At 37.3% G+C, this 21,695-nt stretch overlaps 2 protein-coding genes across 6 annotated transcripts; one reads left to right on the top strand and one right to left on the bottom strand.

Moving 5' to 3' along the window:
- Positions 1-2,161: 2,161 nt before the first annotated feature.
- Positions 2,162-13,815, bottom strand: PHYLLO (2-oxoglutarate decarboxylase/hydro-lyase/magnesium ion-binding protein). 5 transcript variants are annotated; one of them, XR_016124392.1, is made up of 30 exons: positions 13,565-13,815; positions 13,272-13,481; positions 12,989-13,200; positions 12,743-12,860; positions 12,476-12,592; positions 12,267-12,368; positions 11,975-12,034; positions 11,740-11,808; positions 11,430-11,534; positions 11,157-11,351; positions 10,723-10,821; positions 9,747-10,313; positions 8,932-9,156; positions 8,499-8,801; positions 8,224-8,291; positions 7,801-7,959; positions 7,085-7,210; positions 6,838-6,969; positions 6,623-6,740; positions 6,382-6,537; positions 5,940-6,182; positions 5,650-5,817; positions 5,326-5,469; positions 4,736-5,197; positions 3,851-4,150; positions 3,609-3,766; positions 3,425-3,532; positions 3,053-3,327; positions 2,680-2,848; positions 2,162-2,571 (listed from the first exon to the last, which is right to left on the bottom strand). XR_016124392.1 is itself a non-coding variant. In XM_089046726.1 (28 exons), the coding sequence occupies exons 1-28, from the start codon at positions 13,715-13,717 to the stop codon at positions 3,057-3,059; spliced, it is 5,199 nt and encodes a 1,732-aa protein (XP_088902852.1). In that variant the 5' UTR covers positions 13,718-13,815; the 3' UTR covers positions 2,850-3,056. The 5 variants fall into 5 exon arrangements, 4 of the variants coding, with proteins under 4 accessions (XP_088902852.1, XP_008243875.3, XP_088902850.1 ...); XM_089046726.1 differs by lacking the exons at positions 2,162-2,571; positions 2,680-2,848 and having other exon boundaries at positions 2,850-3,327; positions 11,430-11,585; XM_008245653.3 differs by lacking the exons at positions 2,162-2,571; positions 2,680-2,848 and having other exon boundaries at positions 2,850-3,327.
- Positions 13,816-14,627: 812 nt separating this feature from the next.
- On the top strand, positions 14,628-16,256 carry LOC103341992 (fe(2+) transport protein 1-like). Its single transcript, XM_008245546.2, has 3 exons — positions 14,628-15,299; positions 15,436-15,585; positions 15,681-16,256. The coding sequence occupies exons 1-3, from the start codon at positions 14,664-14,666 to the stop codon at positions 15,984-15,986; spliced, it is 1,092 nt and encodes a 363-aa protein (XP_008243768.2). The 5' UTR covers positions 14,628-14,663; the 3' UTR covers positions 15,987-16,256.
- Positions 16,257-21,695: the final 5,439 nt, after the last annotated feature.

Raw genomic sequence — 21,695 nt, 5'->3', positions numbered from 1 at the left:
ACGAGACCTTTGCACCAATTGTAAGACTTGACACTATAAGAGCACTAATAACACTAGTAGCTCAAAATAAATGGAGAATTTATCAGCCAAATGTAAAGTTTACATTTCAAAGAAGAAATATATGTGGATCTTGTACGGACTCAAGCAAGCACCACGAGCATGGAATAGCCGCATAGACAAGCACTTCATCAACGCAAGCTTCAGGAGGAGCAAAAGCAAGCCTACTCTCTACACCAAAACTGAAGGTAACTCCGATATATTGATCGTCTCTCTATATGGGGATGACATCATCTATACACTAAAAACAATGAAGAAATTATTCAAGAGTTCAAAAAGATATGATGAAAACATTCAAGATGAGTGACCTTGGGTTGATGCACTACTTATTGGGCATTGAGATAAACCAAGAAGAAGATGGAATCTTCATGTACATTGAGAATCTATTGAAAAGGTTCAAGATGTACGGGTGCAAGACTATGGCTACTCCACTTATCACCAATGAGAAATTAAGAAAGAAAGATGGATCAAGTAAAGCAGATGAATCAGTTTACAAAAGTCTCATTGGGAGCTTACTATACTTGACAACAATAAGACTCGACATCATGTACGCGATAAGCTTACTATCAAGATTTATGCAAAATCCAAGCCAGATACATTGTGGAGCAACAAAGAGGATATTAAGATACTTGCAAGGCACAATTGACTATGGCATATGGTATAAGCCTACTACAGATTCAAGACTATTTGGCTACACAAAAAGTGATTGGGCTAGATCAGTGGATGAAATGAAAAGCACATCAGGTTATGCATTTACAATTGGATCTAGTATATTTTCATGGTCATCAAGAAAACAAGATACCGTGGCATAATCATCAGCAAAAGTCAAGTATGTAGCAGTAGCAAGTACAATATGCCAAGCTATATGGCTTAGAAGAATATTTGAAGATGGGAGAGTGCCAAACAAAAGCTACTTAAATACTTTGCGACAACAAGTCTGATATAGCAATGGTGAAGAATCTAGTGTTCCACAACAAGACAAAGTATATTGTCATCAAGCATCACTTGTTACAAGAAATCTCAACAAACAAAGAAGTTGAGCTCAAGTACTGCAAGACAGATGAGCAAATTGCAGACATCTTCACTAAGGCACTTCCAAGACCAAAATTCAAACTGCTATGAAACATGCTCGGAATAACACAAGTGTGCATTAAGAAGGAGTGTTAAACATTAACGCACAGTTGTGTGATAAAACTAGAAAATTCTAGAATAATTGAGAGAATTACTATGTAAAAGATGGTTGACTCTTACTAGAACCATCCTAATAATTTTCTTTTCTAATTGTAACTAGAGAATTCAAGAATTATTTGGCCAAAAATCTGTTTCACTTTAAAGTTATTCAATTTAAGGTGTTTGTTAAAAATAAAATATCATGATTATTTTAAAAGTAGTGGCCTTTTAACAGCAGCTTTTAAAAGCAGTGCTTTGGGTTACTTTTCAAAATTGCTTTCAAAAGAAGCAGAGATGAGCCTTTAATGAATTTTTTAATTATCAAAATACCATTATTCATAAAAAAATAACACTACCTCCACTTCCACATCCAACTCAACCACCACGTTCACAACCTCCACAACCAACATCCACCACTACCTCCTCCTCCACCACCTCCACATCCACTATCACAACCACCAACTCCATTGTCATCACCACCACCACTTTCACCTCCATCTCTTTCACCACCACCTCCACTCCACCACCACAACCACTACCACCACATGATTAGCACATAACACTTTCAACATCATGTCTATTTTAGTCATTATTCACAGTTACAACAATTTTATATTAAAATTTACCAAACGGTTTTGACATTGCTTTTTGTACTAACAACACTTTAAAAATATTGTTTACCAAACATGGAGTTGCTCTACTTTACAGCTAATTATTTTCAAAGCACAACAGAAGCAACTGTTTTTAAAAAAAGGATAGCAATCCCAAACTAAGCCTAACTTGTGGCTAAAAATACCTTAGATAAAGTCGGTTATCGGTTACTGTACAACCGACTTGTCCAAGCAAAATTGCCGACTTAGCATCTATATAAATAAGCATGCAACCCACTCAAGTAATGAAGCTGAAAACTGCAGCTGTCCAACTCAAGTAATCAAGCCTTGTACCTTTCCTGCTTCATTCAAGTAAAACTACTTTGTTACTAAAGTTTTCATTCCAAGTTAAGCTATTTTCCTACACCTCTTCTCCCATAAACTAACATCAAGGTTGCCAACAAGAGCAGAAGCCAGCAACTTGGTTCAAGAACAATGTCCCACTACCGCTGACTGCAATAAAACTGAATGCTTTGAAGGCCGGGTTATTTGTATTGACAACAGTATTGACAACAAATGCACATGCATTGATGTTTTCCTTGCGGCTGACGCGCCGGCACGGGAAATAGTCCAGACGCCTGAAATAGGCGAAAGTTGGACTGGCCGTGACTGTGGAAGTGTATGCGTAGATGGCATCCCTTGAGCCTGTCTTCTTAGATTTAGTTTTCTTCTCCAAGTTCCATAAAATCAATAACTGGAGACATATAAATAGCAAAATTGACTGTTCAATAATAGTTTTGTCGATCGGATAATTTTGTATCTAAGACAAAAATCCACATAGTTTGGAAATTAATTTATTAACCTGCCATTTTTAGCTTTCCTAAGGCAGATTATTGGCAAGGCTTGCTCTGTTGTTCATGACTGCTGCCAAGGAATCATTTGTGCAGGGGCAAATCTCAAATGTGTTGATGGCCAATGCATGTGCTTAGACGACCCTCGCTTAAGCCCGACTTAGATCTACATCTGTTCTCCTAGGCGCAAAAAAAAATAATAATAATAATAATTCAATAATTGTGATGAGACCAACAAGTGTCTGCGGTTGTATTCAATTCAGAAATTAATATTAAAAGTTGATTCTCAGGTGGCGATTTTTCAATCACTCTCTGGAGAATGATTTCTTCTCTCTTTTTTTGCAACCAAATCTCTGAAGAAAACTGTAAAAATGAGAAGATTACATCTCTAAACGGCCTTCTGGTTTGATGAGTTCACTCTTGTCAAAAACCGCCTCAATGTGCTGATTACAGGGAGAGGGTTTTCGAGATGAGCAGCATGGCCACAATCTGGAATCTCAACTATCTCGGAAATGTCATTAGGCGGGCCATCACCAGTCACCGTACCACCACTGATCTCATGGCACATATCCTTGGCTATTGTCTTGAACTTTCTATCTTTCTCTCCAACAATGAGCAAAAGGGGTGTTTTGCAGTGCTTTAAGTCTTCCCACAATGGCCTAACATGTGAAAAGATTCATCAACTCTCCTGACGTATTATTTAGAATGTATGTTGTGCGAGAATCACAGATTCGGTAAATAGTCAAGTAAGCTTACAGTTGCCTTCCAATACTCAAAGCAGATAGAACTTTTGCAAGACTCTGCACATCTTCATGAAGCAGGCGGGTGCAGACTATCTGACGAAATCGAGGATGGACTCTTAAGCTGTTCAAATTACTCATATGGTTAGAGATGCATGAAGAATCCAAACACCATAAAATGAGAAAAATCTTAAAATCACCTGTTCCACAGCTCTCCAGAGTACCAGTTATCCAGAAAGAGCTCTAAGCCGTGAGCAATAAGAAAACGTGCTCTAGAGTCATCTTTAGCTCTACGAACTTTTCCTTCCACTTCATCTTTTAATCCAGGGCTTCCAGATATTACAACAGCTCCCTTGACCTTCATGACAAAATCCTACTTTTGTTAACACCACAGAAACATAAGCTCAAATTGAAATTAAAATCTTAAAAAATGCAGACATACTTTGTCAGTAAGCCTCAGAGCCATGTAGAGCGCGATCCTTGCTCCCATAGAATATCCCACAATAGTAACCTTCCCAGGCGTAATATGCTTTATCAATTCACATAAAAGATCGGCAACCACCTCAATTGACAAACCTGAATCCTGTGTAGTATCGTTATCACCATGGTTCTGTATCTTTGTTCCACCATGACCAGGGAGGTCGATCGCAACGCATCTCGCACATCCTGAAATGGCCTTCATGATAGCAATCCAATCTTCACCAGTTCCAAGAAACCCATGAAGAAATACAAATACATTATCCTGCATCAGCTTAATTCTGGTGTCAGTGAGCATGCTGTATAGGATTAGTACTACATGTCAATGCATATGAAACGCATCATCTCCTACCCAACCTTACACCCTCAACCTTGTATAGAAATGGGAAGAGCATGAACCAAATGCATGTCCCAATCTTGAATCAGCCAAGAAAATCCCTAAGTTCCAATTGAGAACCACCAGAGTAATCCATTTAGCTATTAACTGCTCATCTTTATTCTGAGAACTACAAAAGACTTGCTTGCAATAACACTCAACAACACCTCTCATCCCTCAATCTTGTATCCCATCACTACCCTCATAATATATCAAGAGGGCAAAAACATCCCAGTCACTCCAATAACCTTCCACACAAAAGTCTCGAGCAGAGAAAACCAACCAATTATTACCACATACACACCTGATAGCTGATACCATAAGTATCCATCCTAAATTGTAGTTATATCAAGTGCCAAAAATGCAGAAATGTGAATTTATGCCAACAAGATGTTCAGGGTACACTCCTTAGATGGCAAAAGAAAATAGAAAAGGTTGGAGAGAGAGAAAGAGAGTACATGAAATTTTACTAACATCATATCTTTGTCCAATCTCGTGGACTTTGATGGAACAAGAGAAATCCTTTGAATCTACAGGCAGATGGTATACACAAACTTGCTCTCCAGTAAAAGTTCCATGAATTATGTTGCGATTAATTTTAAATTTCCGAAGAACTTGATCAGCATCAGCAACAGATGCTTCTACGGAGCCACTATCTGGATTACAACTTATCTTCAGAGGAGTGGTCGTTACATCTTCTTTTAGCCAGCTGTATGTTCCTAAACCATGCGCTACTGATGGGGCCAATGCATAATTCATCATTTCACATATTTCTGAATTCTTCGAGTTAAGATAACAGGAAAACTGAATATATGCTGACAAACCAAGGCCACTTTCAAATACAGCACTAATAACAGCCATTTTTCGGTGCTGCTGGGCCCATTGGGCAATTATTGCTGCATTTTCAAAGCCACCAACAACACTAGGCTTAATAACCTGAAACAACCAATATGAACAACCTAAATCAGGAATGTAAAATTAGCATATCTCACAAGTGGTCATAAATTTCAATAACAGAGACATCAAATTGCAAAATATACCAATGAGCATAAATTGCCACTTACAATAGCTACTATTCCTGGATGGGTATACTTCATTAGCGTATGAAGTGGATGTTCTCTGATACTGTCAATAGTTTCGTCCAGTGCCACAGGTAACCCACTTTCTTCACAGAACTTGATAATATCACTTTCAATATGAACAGGTTCCTGAGATAAATAAATAGTCATAGGGTCAAACACTAACATTTAGAAAATATTGAGAAATATCATTAATCCTAAATGTACATAGATAAAAGGAAAGCGAGGCACAACATTGAATCATCAAAATTTCAAGTACGGCAAATGGTAATGTAGAGTACAAATGTTAACAAAAATTTCAGAGTATACCTCAATATACTGCAGATCACAATCCTTCACCAAGGAGCCAAACTGGATAGCTTCTTTATACGTCCAGTTCCGATTGGCATCTGCACGAACTTCAATCTGGTATCCAACTTTCTTTCTTATTTCCTGTATAACTGCAGCATCATGCAAGGGACTCCCGTGACGTGCTACCTGTTGCAAAATCAATGGAAAGCCACAACTCAAGCATTTATTTTTCTCTACTGCATAATAACAGAGTCAAGTTGACAAGAATGTTTGTAATATTAACAATGTGAAGTTAGAGAGATCAGTGCCTTCAGCTTTACTGCAGTAAATCCTTCTTCAACAAGTGCAGCAACAACACCAGCTACTTGTGTGGGTGTTCCCTTTGAATCAACAAGGGCACAAATCTTTACTGTTGACGAATTTTCAGATATACCTCCTTCAGCTTTCCGGGGATGGAGTATGTCTAATAAATTGGAACCCTGTCTTGTCGCTAATGCATTGAGAATTGCCATTTCCAAACCACATCTGACACTAGGAAGGAGCGTGCATGGCTGTATCACAGTCATAAGCATATGTTCTTTAAAGCATAACTCTATTGAAGATGGTATAAAGACAAGAAGATATAAATTATAGCATAGCTCTGTCTTTTCTCTTTTTGAAAAGTGACAATGTTCATTCTCTTTTTATTTTCAGCTTTTTTCTACCAAGTATATGAAATTCATATGCAACACAAAAAAGAGTTGGCTCTACCAGGATTCCCAGGTTTGTCCATATCCAACAAGAAAATGAGCCCTTTAGCAGAGGAAGGAAGCAACTAATCTGAGCACCTTTCATCATATGAATAAGAAACCTCAGTTGCTCTTCTACATCTAGCAGGCTTTCTCTGTGGATATCTAGAGGAGAAACCTGTTCAATTTAAGTCACAAATGGTCAAATGATGATCACAGAATACAAGAGTGGATTAAGCAGACAAATAGTAAACCAAACTAACCTCGCCAAACCCAATGCTTCCATCTTCAAGATAAAAAGTTAAAATAAACCCTTCTCTATAGAACCTGGTCTCATTATCATCAACAGAAATCATAGTGGGAGGAGCACAGAGTGGTATACTGTCCCAAGCAGAAAATATTAAAAAAAATATCAAATCCTTCCTTGTAAGCATATGTAGAGAATATTCAAAATTTATTCCATCGACAAAGAACTCACCTAAATGATGAATACTCCATTCTGTGGACTCTGTAAAGTAAAGCACCATCTTCTGTTGAGTCTTCAACAGAAAGCCTCGAGGAGAGGCTCATCGCATGATCTGCTGCTTGGCAGGCAAACCTTCTTAAAGTACTGAGATAAGAGAAACCACCAACCTTGATAAGTACCGAAGAGAGAAAGAATATGTCTGCAGTCAGCTGATAAGCTGATAACAATGACTTGATATCAAGGTTGCATAACCACCAACCTGTGAAAGGTGGCATTGGCATCTATGGAGCTCTCAACTTCAATGACACGATCCACCTCTTCATGTTGAGATGTGAATAATGCATCTTCAAGCTCCAACTTTGTCTTCACATGTAGATGCATCACACTGAAAGATTATTCTGTTAAAGTCTAAGATACAATTGGTTTACATATTGCTGATGGTCAGTCAACGACGAAGATGAAGAATGTAAGCATTGGTGCAGTTTTTCAACTATCACAATCATATATTCAGTCACATTCTCTAGTCAGTTTCCAAATACCATATTTCTTGGATCTTCTACCTATTGGAATTTCACAACTTGTGAGATCAAGTCTCAACTCACAACAATACATGTCTTTATTATGGCTAACCAAATTTAGTGAAGCAGTATAAATTCTACATTCCCCATCTTGCCAATATGCTATGTTGTTTCAAGGATTTTTCATTGCTTGGTAGGTGATCATTACTCCTACACCCTCAAATCCTATTCTCTGATTTTAAGTAGCTATTGAATTGCTTCACAAGTAGCAACTTTAAGCACCTCCAACTCAAGCTATTAGTATAACGACAAAAGACACAACACAACAAGGTGAAACTTCTGGCTCTTTTCCTTTAGTTATTATCTTAAATAGAAATGTATGATTGTATGACTACATGAATCACATGGTCAGCAGCAAAAACAAATTCATATACTTCATATATACAAAGGATTTTACCCATGTGCTGCACACAGCTCATGGATTGAAACATTGTGCGAGGTGTAGAAGTATTGATTTAGTATTCTTGGCTCAACTCTATCTGCTAGAGGAAGAAGACTGAATATTGCACCACCATGATTATTAATTACAACTATCGTCATTGGTTTCCGCAATGTCCTACATCACACAGTACATTTGTTAAAGCAATAAAATAACAAAGAATTTATACTGATTATCAGAAAACATAAAGAAAAAGAAACACACATGCAGACGATATCAAAAGGCAGATCAGAAGCAACGTATACTAACCATTATCCTGTTCTAAGTAAATGAAAGGAAGATCAGAAGATTTTTTTTTAAAATGAAGGGGGAAAAAAAAAGGGGGCAATGTACCAGAACAGAACTTACAAGCCTGAAAAACGAAATAGATTAGCATCCTACCTCTGGTTCACAATTGCCAACCCATTTGTATCATGGAGGAAAGAAACATCCCCAATCACACAAAGCACCTGAACATATTACAAATTTGAAGCATTGTAAACTTGTATAGGTTGAAAGGAGAATAGGAAAAAGAACTAGGTGCCAGCTGACAATTATTGCAAGCATCCATACAGTGACGATGAAATGAATTTCTTAGCTGATTTATATCCCTTACAGAGCCAGGTGAGTTTGCAGTGGGCAATTGCAAGAAATGAAGACAAATATCAAAAACTTACTTGTTTATTGCATCCTACAGCAAAGCCAACAGCTGTGCTGAGTAATCCATCAATACCACTTGCACCTCTATTCCCAGCCACCCGAATCATATGACAGGGTAGTTCTGATTTTGAAGTCACGTCTGCAATACGATCACTACAGCCTGACCAACCACGCCCATACATGTCTGCATCGCGTATGGCCATACTGTTTCCAATGAAAAGAGCAGACTCAGCTGAAAGTGCTTCGGATACTACGTGTGCAACTTGAGGTTCAGTCAAGGAGTTTGTGGCATAAATTTGAAATGACAACTCCCTTGCAACCTATAGTATAGGAAAAGAGTTACAAAGGAAAACCCAGTAAAGAAAAATAGAAAAAAGAGGTTTTATTATTCCACAAAAATCACCAAATATTTGACATAAAATTTAGAGCCACATTCTTGTGATCCATTACCATCGCATTTAGCATTCGAAGATAAGCACTCCATTCATTGCTCAGATGGGGAAATCCAGCTTTACATAAATAATCAGCAAATTCTACAATGCTACTTTGGATTCTATGGGTTACAATATGAGAAGGATCTTGACGAAATGGATGCTTGTCAACCATAACATAAGAGCATGGAAAGCAGTCCTCTAGCATCTTAGCAACACGCTTGCTTGTAATCCTACTCCCAATCTGTTTGTAAAACAAATCAAAGCGTTAAATCAACAGAAAAAGAAAACAGCTCCTCATGCAATTGGCATCTGTAGTCTATGCTCCACAACCATGGTTACAGGATTTATGTAAATCTTAACTCCTCCACAGGGTTCAAGAATATCATTTAGCCCATGCTAAACTACCAGAATGTCTCTCTAAATGCAAGTAATCAATATTATAATTTATTTATTTATTTATATTTTGTAATTTTTAGTTGCTTTAGTCTTCTTTATGAATGCAGTGACATTTATTAAGTTGCATGTTTCTGATGCCTTTTTGTAACAACCAGTTACTTATTCATCAAATCCACTGAGTAAAATACTCCTCGGATTCTAACATTTTTCATCATCAACTTAAGTTTCATGCTATATAGAATAGAAGGAAGTTCTTTTTTCCAGGATTGCTGACTTGCAAATACTCTTACATTGAAAAAACTACTGCATTTGCACTTTCACCTGCCCTCAACTATAATCAAGGTGTCTCATGCTTTCGAGGAGAAGACAAGGTTAACAATGAGGCCTTAAGACTAAGCTGAGTGAAAAAGGTGGGTCATGAAGGAAGAGGCATACCTGAATAATCACATCAAGATTTATCCCACTGCGTACAGAATCAGATAGTAGAGCATGGTCAAGATGATCAACAAATAATAAATCATCTTCAATTTCAGGACAAGCAGTCAAAAGCTTTCTCAATCGTAATCCTGACAAGATGTCAGCTACAACAGGCCACTGAAGGTGTTTAGCCAAGAGAAGAACTGCCCACATCTCATCTTCTGAATGGATTGCACCAATAAGTAGAAGCCCTTTGTTAGTGCCTTTAATTACATTCATAATCTCCGACATTTGGCCACAACCATCATCATACGCATGAACACGTTGTACTTGAATATACCTAGTAAACGGTTCGGCACTGGACATCCAAAAGTCTAATCCTTTCAAACAGCTCAACATCCATTTGCTAGGGCTATTTTCCAGTGGCTCCCTGAAAGGACAGTTAATATGAACAGGGCCATATGGTGAAGAGGTTGCCCAATGTACAGCAGAGTCAAGTGTCGTAAGCACCATCCGTGCTGGAATATGATCAGTAGGTGCAGGAAGGCTGAAGAAAAACCTCACAAAGGAACCAAAATGGTTTACCTGGCATACAAATTAAAAAAATATATATGAAACTAAAGAAAAAAATTGATCCATAATCTCAATGCTGAAACTAGTTCCACATGCAACTTCATCTTAGTACCAATTCTACATTAAAATGTTTTGCTTATATAGAGAATTAGGATGTATCTATTACAGAAATGAAGTATGTTCACTAGGTCACCGTGTAAATAAATAACTCTAACTCAACAAGGCCTAAACTTCCTTTATTTGCCATCAGCCTCTATGCTCTGATGAAATTACAACTGTAAGATGGTTTACAACCATGAAATTCATAGTCGTTCAATTTTAAGAGTATAATCAGTATATCACACACAAATACTACATAGGCATATGCATATTTATATACCAAAAAATAAAAATACTACTAAATAACATGTACTTTAAATACCTGATTGATTGCTTGGTTTGCCCCAGCATCCTGCAATTCTGCGGGACGGTCAGCTGTGAGCAATAGGAGCGGTACGAAATCTTGACTAGCCTCGACCACCTGGACATTTTTTTCAATATTATGTGAACAGCAGAAAATTAAGAAAGTGCCATACACAGAAATAAAATCATACAGTTTGCATCATAAACACATATATGGTGAACACCGACTTGTAAAATTGGGATGAGAACATTTTCCAGCATGAAAAAACCAGAGCGAGACTATGCAAAAGTATTCTAGAAGGCCAAGTAGTTGAATACCATAACACAAAGTTTCAGAATAGAGAGGAACAAAATTAAATAAATAAATAAACATTTTTTAATCACTGAAAAAGCCTTGTATTTCAGTTGCAGAAAATAGATGACACATTTAGGATTAATTTTGAGTAAACTTACAGCAGGAAGAAGGTTTGAAACTGCAGTTCCAGATGATGTTATGACTACTGCTGGTTTGTGAGATCCTCTTGCATAACCAACAGCATGAAATGCAAGTGAGCGCTCATCGAAGCATACAATACAAGTAATAAGAGGATGAGTAGAAGCAGCAACAGCAAGAGGGGATGATCTTGATCCTGGAGCTACACAAAAATACTAGAATGAAGATTAAGAATGAATTAGGCAAATGTACCACATTCAGAAATAGATAGACTTATAAATACTTAATCTCACCGTCAAACCAAGTCGACAACATTCTTCAATTATAAGCGATGCCCAAACAGTATTGATGTTGGCACAATCTTGAACTGAGTAACACATTTTATGGGCTTGATCCAGCTGAGTAGAAAGAGACATAAATCCTGAACAATATTCACCCAAGTTTGCTCCCTCCAACAATATTAAAATAAAAACTCAATTTAAGCATATAAAGCAGGTATCATGTCTTCTGCCAAGATGTCTTTTTGACTTCCATTGCTCATAAGCATTCAAAGTATTTATGAACCTATGCTTTCCTAAAGTTACTAACACGACAGTATCATACCATGTTACTAGCAACAGCAATGGTAGGTGAAAGCCTGATACAAAACTGGCAGGAAGATGGAGCCTCTTTCTGCAAAAAAGGTAAATGACATTAAAACAATCAGCCTAAGAATGTTCAACTTCAATAAATAAATAAATAAACACTAACGGAACAATATTAATTTCCTATCTGAGACACGAATAGTAAGTGCAACCCCACAGATGAAAATGAACAATTACCAGGAAAGGGAGGATACCAGTGCCATGATGTCAGCCACAACATATTTTCTTCTTGATGACAGAGCATTCATGTATACCTACAAAACCTTGTCACTCAGAAATGGAAACCAAAAAAACCTAACAGCCAAATAAATATAAAATCCTTGACAAAATTCCAACCCAAACTTTTAGGGATAATTTGAGTTGTAAGCTTGTAACAAAGAGTTTAGATTGTCCACGTTTATCAATTTCAACATTATTTAATGGAAACTATTACATTATTGCAATGGGAAACACTACTTATATTATCCAAAATCTTGATCTCTATACCATGGGAATAGTTCCATCCTCCTCAAGATTGAGCTTTCTAAGAGTACATCTTATATTCGTGGTGTGGTTGCTCTTTGCTGTGGGCCAAATATGACAACTGGCCTGAAAAGGCATATCATAGTCAACATCATAAGTAGGAAAAATAAGCCTACCAAAATGAAAAGATACATAAGCACAGTTGAAAAAGAGAGACTACAACCACAGAATACCTGGTTGAAACATAACTCATAAGAATGAATGGCGTCCTCAAATGTACAAAGGGAAGAGTCACTCCAAGCAATTGTTGCTGCTAAAATAGAAGTGCCCTCATACTCATGTAACTCAATCTGTTAAAAATAATATTCTTAATGTTAAATAGTAGTAATGTTATGTTCACTGTAGTTCAACCGCACAGCCATCAACTTCAACCATTCGCAATCCTAAATTTTGAAAGTGAAAATAACTAAATAGTCAAATCAACAAGCACACAAGTTTACCTGAGGAACAAAAAAGTAATACGAGCCTGCTTCATGCTTCATGAAAGATGAATCTTGGTCGTAATACTTATCCATAAAACCGTAAGCTATTGCAGAGGTTGACTCATTTGATAAATATCTGAAAGAAAAAAACATGCATATATTTTTAAAATAGCACACATAACAAAATGCAAACTTTCGATGATAAAAATCGTAGTGTTGATTATATAAAAGAGAATGCAACAGAGAAGAGGGACATAAACGAACCTCTTGATCCTAGAAGAAGAAGAAGAAAACGACGACGGAGTATAGTAAACTGCGGCACCAATTCCAAAAACTCCTCGGGTTTCATTCACATACAGCGATTTTAAACTCGGATTTTCTGTATCCTTGGAGATGAAAAACAGAGGATAAACAGCAGACGACTCCGGTTGACTGCAAAACCAGTTCAAGGCTTTGGCACTCGGCGGCACAGCCACCTGTGAAATTCACAATTCAGCGTACATTGTACGACTAACCAATAAAATCAAAAGAATAGAGATTTGATTACCTGAAACCTATGAAATCCACTAGGAGTAGAAGGAGGATTGAGCTTGAACTCTTCAACTACCTCATTGATCTTTTGAAGCCCTTGCTCAAGAGTCAACGCCGGAGTCAGTGTGCGCGTGACGCAGGTCTCGATAACCAAGTCTCCGTCTTCGGTTTGCGATACTTGGCCGATTTCGACTACCGGGCCGTCGAATCTCACTCCTCGAACAACCTAAAAACCAAAAAAGAACAAAAAGATCATACACAAAATCCATAATACGGTGAAAAATAAAGGAAAGGGAAACGAGAAATGACATTGGAATTAGGGTTTGGAGGGAGTCGAAAATGGCGGGAGTTTGGGTTGAGGAATGGGAAAGGCGGTGGTGGCGGTAGTGAGCGCATTGCGTCTGGGAGAGAGAAAGACCTCTTGTAAGGAAGGAAAGAGAGAGAATTGGTGAGTAAGAGCATAATAGCATTGAGGAGGGAGACTGGAAAAGAAGAGAAAGGGAGTGAAGTTTGAGAGAGAGAGAGGATGATAGAGGTGAAAGAGGAAGAAGATAAGGAGACTGTTTCTGAACTGGTAACCGTTGTAAATTCATAATCGGAGAGAGAATGGGCTTCGATTGGATCGGTGCATGGCTCTTCTATACCGTCTGATTTTTAGGGCTTGAGAATTGGGAATTAGCCCATTAGTTGGATCTTCTTGTTGGGCCCAATCGGATCAATAGCTTAACTCTTTTCGAAGTTTGTTGGTTTTTTTTTTTAACGATAAGCATATTCTATCAACAACAAAAAAACGATAAGCAAAAGATCTTATCATATCCAATTGCCAACTTGAATTAAAATTTTCGAATTTAATATCCTTTGAAATTTTCATATTTCTTTTATTTTCCGAAAAATTGTGAGATTTCAAAATTTATTAGTTAAAGCTAAAAACATAATTATATTTATTATTTTATTAAAGTGTTTATGATTAATTAAATAACTATTAGATTAAGTGATCTGTATCATGTGCTTATCCGCATTAATACACGTGGTGGGTTAAGTTCAGCAAAGCCTGTCCTCATTTGGAAATATGCCACGTCATAGAGGAGGCTGACTAGGACGAGTCCAACTGCTGACGTGGCATAAAATTTTCAGTCAAACTCTGCTAGGGCCAAACTCTCAGCACACGCCCGCCACAATTTTTCTTCACCCAAGTCCACGCCTCCAAATTACCCCTCCTTCTCCCAAAATTCACCACCACAAACTCTTCTCAAAAACTCCCACCAAGGGCATTCCGGACATTCACCAGAAAGTCTTCCACCTTTAAAACTCTACCCCAACCAATATATATATTCACATCTCAATCAGCTCCCCTCCAACAACTTCAGTATCACACTCCAACAACATCACTGCTTTAGCACCGCTTGCCATGGCTTCTTCCAAGCTCCGTGCCCTCACCGTCCTCATCATCCTCATCAGCATAGCGGTCGATGCATCTGCAGTAGCGGTACAGGACCAATCAGAGCAATGTGGGGTCAAATCAAAAGGAGCGTGCCATGACAAAGCACAAGCACTGAAATTGAAGCTCATTGCTATAGCTTCCATTTTGGGTTTTAGCTTGATCGGCGTCTGCCTGCCACTATTTTCACGCTCAGTTCCGGCTCTCCAGCCAGACAAGGACTTGTTCTCCATCGTCAAAGCTTTCGCCTCCGGTGTCATACTCGCGACAGGGTACATGCACGTGCTGCCCGACTCGTTTGAGTGCTTGACGTCTGTGTGTTTGCCCGAAAAGCCGTGGAAGAAGTTCCCGTTCACGACGTTCGTGGCCATGCTTTCGGCTGTGCTGACTCTCATGGTGGACTCATTTTCTATGAGCCATTATAGGAAAGCTTTCGCTGCAGCTACTCGCAGTGGAGATGAGGAGAATGCCAAAAATGTTACCCCTCAATTGGAACATGTTGGTCATGGTCATGGTCATGGTCATGGCCACGTCCAAGACACTAAGAATGAGGGTGGACTCAATGGCAAGGACACACAGTTGCTGAGATATCGTGTTGTGGCACAGGTATATAAGTAGTTGTGAGTATGAAACGCTCTTAACCAGTTGAGCTATAACGTGAATTTGTGCATTGGGTTTAGTTATAGGGTTTTATATTGCATTGTGTTTAGGCCTCTAATCTAGAGTTGGGCTGTTGATGCAGGTGTTGGAACTAGGCATTGTGGTGCACTCAGTGGTGATTGGGCTGTCAATGGGGGCATCAGACAATCCTTGCACAATCAGACCACTCATTGCTGCCCTCTGTTTCCATCAACTCTTTGAAGGAATGGGTCTAGGTGGATGCATACTACAGGTGATTATTATTATTAATTATTAATCTATGGAAAGTAAATTAATTAGTATTAGGACATGTTTGAAATGAATATTATATGATGAATGTTGGTGCAGGCTGAATATGGATTGAAGATAAAATCAATCATGGTGTTCTTCTTCTCAGTCACAACACCATTTGGTATAGCGCTAGGAATTGGTTTGTCAAATGTATACAGTGAGGACAGCCCAACAGCCCTAATTGTGGTAGGGCTGCTGAATGCTGCATCTGCAGGGCTGCTGAACTACATGGCTCTGGTGGATCTCCTAGCAGCTGATTTCATGGGTCCTAAATTGCAAGCCAAACCCAAGCTCCAAATGTTGTCTTACCTTGCAGTTCTTTTAGGGCTAGGAGGAATGTCAGTCATGGCCTTGTGGGCATAACATAGAAAGCAGATCCAACATTAATGTTCTCAGAAGCTAGATGGGATTTTGCTACTCTGCATGTACAGCAGAGACAAGCATTTGATAAGTTTTTATTATTCCTTCTTTTTTTTCTTCTTTTTTTTTTTTTTTTTGTTTCTCCTAGTTAGGAACAAAGTTTGTCACCATGGCAATTTCCTGAAATCAATTCACCTAGTTGTTATTTTGATTCACTTTTGGACTCAAAACCAATCTTTTTATTTTTATTTTTTGCCAAGTTATAAATATTATTTATTGTTGTCTTGTTATGATTGGTTGGTGTGAGTTTCTAACCTTTCCATAGAATACAATACAATACATGATAAATGAGTTTGCATGCTCTGAATTTGATAATCAGCCCTTTTCTTTTCTGAAACCAAAAGGGTAAACTCAATTGACAAGCACTAGCACCTAAAAAAGTTAATGGAATTAAAGTAATTATTAGGGAATTAAAAGTTGAAATATAAAAAGAGAAAGATTGAAGATTTTTGTAGAAAAACTCCAACTTATTATTGTTTCCATTTCCATGGATGCAGATGAGCCATATGTATTAACACTAGTCGCCACCACACTTCACAATTTAGATTGTCCCATGCGCAGTGCCCACGGGTGAGACGTCACCAACATATACATATATATATACACACACATGTTTCATTCCAAATTAAAATTTGAAGAAGACAATAAAATAGGCCTCACAAGTGCAATCAAAAGGACACTCATTCAACTCAAGACCTTTTTTTCTAAAGCTTTGGCTTTTTAATAAGTGGCTTTGGTTTGCTCTCTCAATATGCATCACTCTGTTCTCAAATGATATTTTTCTAGAGTTAGTGTCCGGTTGGGATTTGCTTATGTAATGGTTGAAAATATTTTCTGATAACCAAAAAAGTGTGTTTAACATCATTTGATAGAAAAACTTAAAAGTACTTGTAAAACATAAAAGTGCTTTCTAGAGAAGCACACGGCACTTGACTTTTTAATATAATTTTTGATGTAGTTCTTTTAATAAAACGTTTACGCAACGTCTAATAGATTGCGTAAAGATTTTAAGTCCTACACTCAAACGTCTAATTTAACCATGGGGTTAACTAACCCTGAAACTGATCATGTGGGATAATTAATCTATACTAATGGAGACACCAAAAGCTTTGAAGTTGACAAGTGCCTACGCAATTTGTTGAACTGGGTTCAAAGATGACGATCATAAGCTCTCACAAACACAATTAATTGCGCATTTCCCACATAATGCAAGTGCATTTTCTGTCATTAGCAAATTAGATGCCAGTGTTTGGTGGAACAAGGACAAATGCTTGTGGCTCTCGATGCTTAGAGAACCCTCCCTCTTAGTCATTCCTATAATTACGAATTCTATTTACCTATATTCTGTAGATGATTTGCTTAGATCCACTTCTTATAGTTTCCAGATATTCTTAATTAATTAAAAGGTAAGGGACCAACTGAGCAATCAATAGTCGATAATTACTTTGCTTAGGTTAAGTTGCACCAATGATGTGGACGTTCGTGATTGGTAAGTGTTCCAAAGGGGATAGAGATGGTTCACTGTGGCACGTCTTTTGGTTGCAAATTTGGCAACAGTTTCTGCAACTTTAGGATTGATTGTACTATAGGAACCTTATTTTGGTGACAATACTTGAAATACTGTTTTGTTCGTGTTATTCTAAACTACTCTAATATTGTTAAAGATTTATCTTTCTTATTGACGAACGAGTTAAACTAATGACTAAACAAGAACCCACCTAAACAATAAATTAACTTTAGCATCCATCTTGTAAGTGGATTATGACCTTAATTACGTTGCGTAAGCAGACAAAACAAAGGAGAAACATGCGTGGGATTTTAGTGTTATTTTACTGTAATGCGTCGAGTATTTCCCACCATAAATAATATACGACGAGTGACGATACTCCATAAACAACAATGCCACAAGAAGATTTGGAGAATATATATATTGAATGACAGATGTAAATAAAAATGGTAATCTGGAATAAAATACAGAGGGAATATTCAACATATAAAAAGATGAAGCAATAAGAGAAAAGGTGATGAAATTAGAGGATGTGATGATGAGCTTATCCTATATGAACCAATCACTGCAAAGTGTGAAGGGCAGTGAGGTCATAAGACAGGGAATTGAAGGGGGGGGTGGAAGTTGCTTGAGTGGGGGGAAAGTGGAGACAGTGCACCTAGGGTTCAAGTGTCGGTACAAAAAATAAAAATTCAAAGTCCATATATTAATAATATGATTGAAAAGCCCTAAAGGTGCCCGGCCATGAACACAGAGGTTCATGAATCAGACGGTGGCTGTGGTCTGTGGAAGAAAAAGATGGAGTAAGTACTCTCTTCCGTGATTTGGATAAAAATAAATAAAACATCGAAATTGACCAAAACGTTTTCGTTTTTCTTGTTCATGAACAATAATTGTCAGTGTACACCATGTGGTAATAATTTACTGTCATGTCCCTCTCAAAGTCTAAATGCCACACGATTGCAAAGGCGAAAAAAAGAAGGGAACTTTTATTTTACTTTTTAAAGAAAACGTGTTGCGTTAATAACTTTCAACTGTATATTTCAATTGTTTCATGTCACTAAAGTTAAGATGATCATGCCACTACAGTCAAAGTTCATGAACGTTTTTCTTTACGTATATGATCGTCGTGCGATACTTATAGGACTAGTATTTGTAAGCCTTTTTTGGGGTCTAAATATTTGTAAGCTTCTAGGACATATATGACATGTATAATGCCCCGAAAACATGGGTTGGACTCCCATGTTCCATGATCGGTCTATGTTAATTAGGTGTGTGCAAGAGAGAGAGAGAGAGAGAGAGAGAGAGAGAGAGAGAGGTGGTGGGTGTGTGGTGTGTGGTGTGTCTTTACTTTGCTAGGGCTGGCTGAGTTGACGGGCCAAGCAAAATGGGGAGTGGCCCTAGTGGGTTGGTCCACCGGGCACCCACGCCGGAGCCTAGCAGAAAAAATAAAAACAAAAATGGACCCACTCTGCATAATCATACGTATGCTTCATATTGGTTGCCCTCTAAATTCCGAAATGATGGTACCAAAATGGGCAGCTGTTAAATCCAGTCCCCCTCCGTACGCAACCATTTGCTCACTTTTATGGTGCCAATTTGCCAAAGCCAATGCGGCTCTCTTGTGTCTGCACATCCTATTTTTATCCATCACCTATAAACAACTATTTATATATAATACATGTACAGCTAGACTAGGAAAAGCACACTCACAAAAATTTTGGGAAATTGAAAACATTGCAGCCATGGATCATGTTCATGTGTGAATCATGTCTTTTGCTTTCTCTTTATTCTTTTGTTGTTTTCTTCTAATGGGTAGGTCCCCAAATTTTCATTTATGTTCCCTCAATAGGATTTTATTTTTTATTTTATTTATAATGAGCTTTTGACTGATCAAAATGTTGTGTTTGGTGATGGACATAGGAACTATACATAGGGCGAATTGTTTGGCGTATTTTAGGTAAATTCTTTATCTTTGTTCATTTACCTATTTGCGCTAGCATATGCAATAAAGTACTTGTGGCCCATCTTATATTGCCTTTCCCCTATAGCATAATGGTAAATGTAAGCATATATCAAATCAAAGAAGAATACCCAAGATTTGAATCTTTAGATTTTATTTTGCAAGTGCGTGTGAACTTTAGTGGTAATGCTTTGCAATGTCCCTTATGGGTTGAATACTGATTAATGATTAGTCGTTTATATTACATTTTAAAAAAAAATTGATTTTGACTGATGTAGCACGGAAGCACAGATTCTACGAATCGACAAAACCCGAAAAGATAAACTAAAATCTATCAGTGACTGGAATCTACCATAAAATAGAGAAAATCTCTAAATTTGATTAATAATATGATAAAACTAATTAATACAACACTATGAGTTGGCTTAAATAGGTTCCATAATATTCCTAAAACTTAACTAATAAGAAATAATTAAAATCATATTAGGAAAATAATATGGACATTTTGGAAAAAGCAAAAGGAGAGAGAAAAATTTTAAAAGAAGCAAAAATGGACAAAAATGTCCTTATTTATTTTTAGATTTCTTAAGGAATCCAATACATTTGCATGTCTTTGATTTGAAAGTTGAGTGGTTTTTTTATCTTTTATGAAAAAGCTTTGGCTTTTTCCAAAAGTGAAATTTTTTTCATGTCTAAAACCTAAAAAATCTAAAATTAATTAATATCATGATTGATAACTTATTCTAGAAATATAAATATAATATAGATCTTTTCAAGAAATCAAGCAACCTGAAAATCCCAACGATACGCCTCCCTTTTTTTTCTAGCGCCATAATTGATGCTCAAACATGATTTTCCATACTTGAAGCAAAAATTTCTGATTTTAAAATTTTCCCCTTTTCCGAATTTACTTCGCAGGAACGAACCTATGATTTGTCCTACATCATTGGCACTACAAATATCACTTCCTACACTCTTCTCGTCTCTCCGACAAGAGGAGTGCATGAAGTGATTTTAGGATGATTCACCCATTATATATGAGAAGAGTGACGCTAGCTAGCCTACAGTTGATTAGTTTGAATTGATCAACCCATCTTTTCATGGTGGCCCCTGCACACTAACACAAGGGAGTGCTATATCCATCTTCCTTATGAAAGGCTCGAACAGTACGAGTTTAGGTTCGTCTTTAATTAGCAGATGGTTTTCCTTGGAATGTTCCTTAATCACACTCATTGATCTTATCCAGTTGGCTTTGGCATTTTGAAGCAGAACGGAAGTTTTCTGTAGTGGGGAAGCACCTAAACCATGCATTAATGTTAAACAATTGTAATTAAGGAATAGAATGGTGAACTGTGTTTTTTAAATGCAAGTCATTAAGAAGATTGTGCCTGCAAGTTGCTGTCTAGCTCGAGATTTGGCAACACTACTTTTTAATGTATCTAATCTTCTTCTATAGCATTCATCTTTTCTTTAAAAAATTGCAAGTAGGTCTCAAGAAGACATGCGCAGCCACAAAACTAAAAACCAAAGGAATAAACAAGAATAATTGGCTACAAATTAAGACTTTCATATCAGAAGACTGGCTACCACTTATTACTTATTTATATATAATAATACAGATTTGATAACTTTGTTAATTGTGGCTATTAGGATAGAACACTTGTTTCATTATGCTTGAGAGAGAGAGAGAGAGAGAGAGAGATAGAGAGGTGTCGATATCTGATACGTCATGAAAGAATAATGATGAACATGTAAAACTTGGAAGAGGCACTGAACCTTCAAATCATATATTAATTATATCAAATATCAATAGTAGTTTATATGGTACCAGTGTTAGTTCCCCCTTCCTATCATCACTGCAAGTCTGCATTTCTAGATTAGCCGACCTAAGCAGGATTGGAAAAACCAGAGAGAGAAGAAAGAATGTTAGCTGAATCTGTTTTTGTTATACCTTTCTGGATTAGTTCCACTAATATCTCTGCTTAATTATATGTAGATTTTCATGAAAGAATATCAACACATCATGGATCTTATTTTCAGCAGAGAAGCTAGTGATTCTTCATGGTGGAGCATAAAAAAAAGGGAAACTGGCTGAAAAGCCAAGTACTATATAGTACTATGTTGCAAAGCTCACTGAGGCATCTGCATAAGATGTGTTCTTGGCCAGTTAAAAGCTGACTAA

The sequence above is a fragment of the Prunus mume genome, linkage group LG2, assembly GCF_029339155.1.
Source record: "Prunus mume cultivar Tortuosa linkage group LG2, ASM2933915v1, whole genome shotgun sequence".
NCBI lineage: Eukaryota > Viridiplantae > Streptophyta > Magnoliopsida > Rosales > Rosaceae > Prunus > Prunus mume.
The sequence above is the reverse complement of the archived record's forward strand: the minus strand, read 5'-3'. Positions and strand labels throughout refer to the sequence as shown.

What these genes read in the sequence shown, in the direction of transcription:
- PHYLLO (XM_089046726.1), bottom strand. Translation starts at nt 13,717, where the DNA reads ATGCTCTTACTCACCAATTCTCTCTCTTTCCTTCCTTACAAGAGGTCT. An exon ending in TCTTCTTCTAGGATCAAGAG is followed by an intron (nt 12,861 to 12,988) that starts GTTCGTTTATGT and finishes TTTTTCTTTCAG; the next exon opens with ATATTTATCAAATGAGTCAA. An exon ending in AGATTGGACAAAGATATGAT is followed by an intron (nt 4,151 to 4,735) that starts GTTAGTAAAATT and finishes AAGCTGATGCAG; the next exon opens with GATAATGTATTTGTATTTCT.
- LOC103341992 (XM_008245546.2), top strand. Translation starts at nt 14,664, where the DNA reads ATGGCTTCTTCCAAGCTCCGTGCCCTCACCGTCCTCATCATCCTCATC. An exon ending in GATATCGTGTTGTGGCACAG is followed by an intron (nt 15,300 to 15,435) that starts GTATATAAGTAG and finishes CTGTTGATGCAG; the next exon opens with GTGTTGGAACTAGGCATTGT. An exon ending in TAGGTGGATGCATACTACAG is followed by an intron (nt 15,586 to 15,680) that starts GTGATTATTATT and finishes ATGTTGGTGCAG; the next exon opens with GCTGAATATGGATTGAAGAT.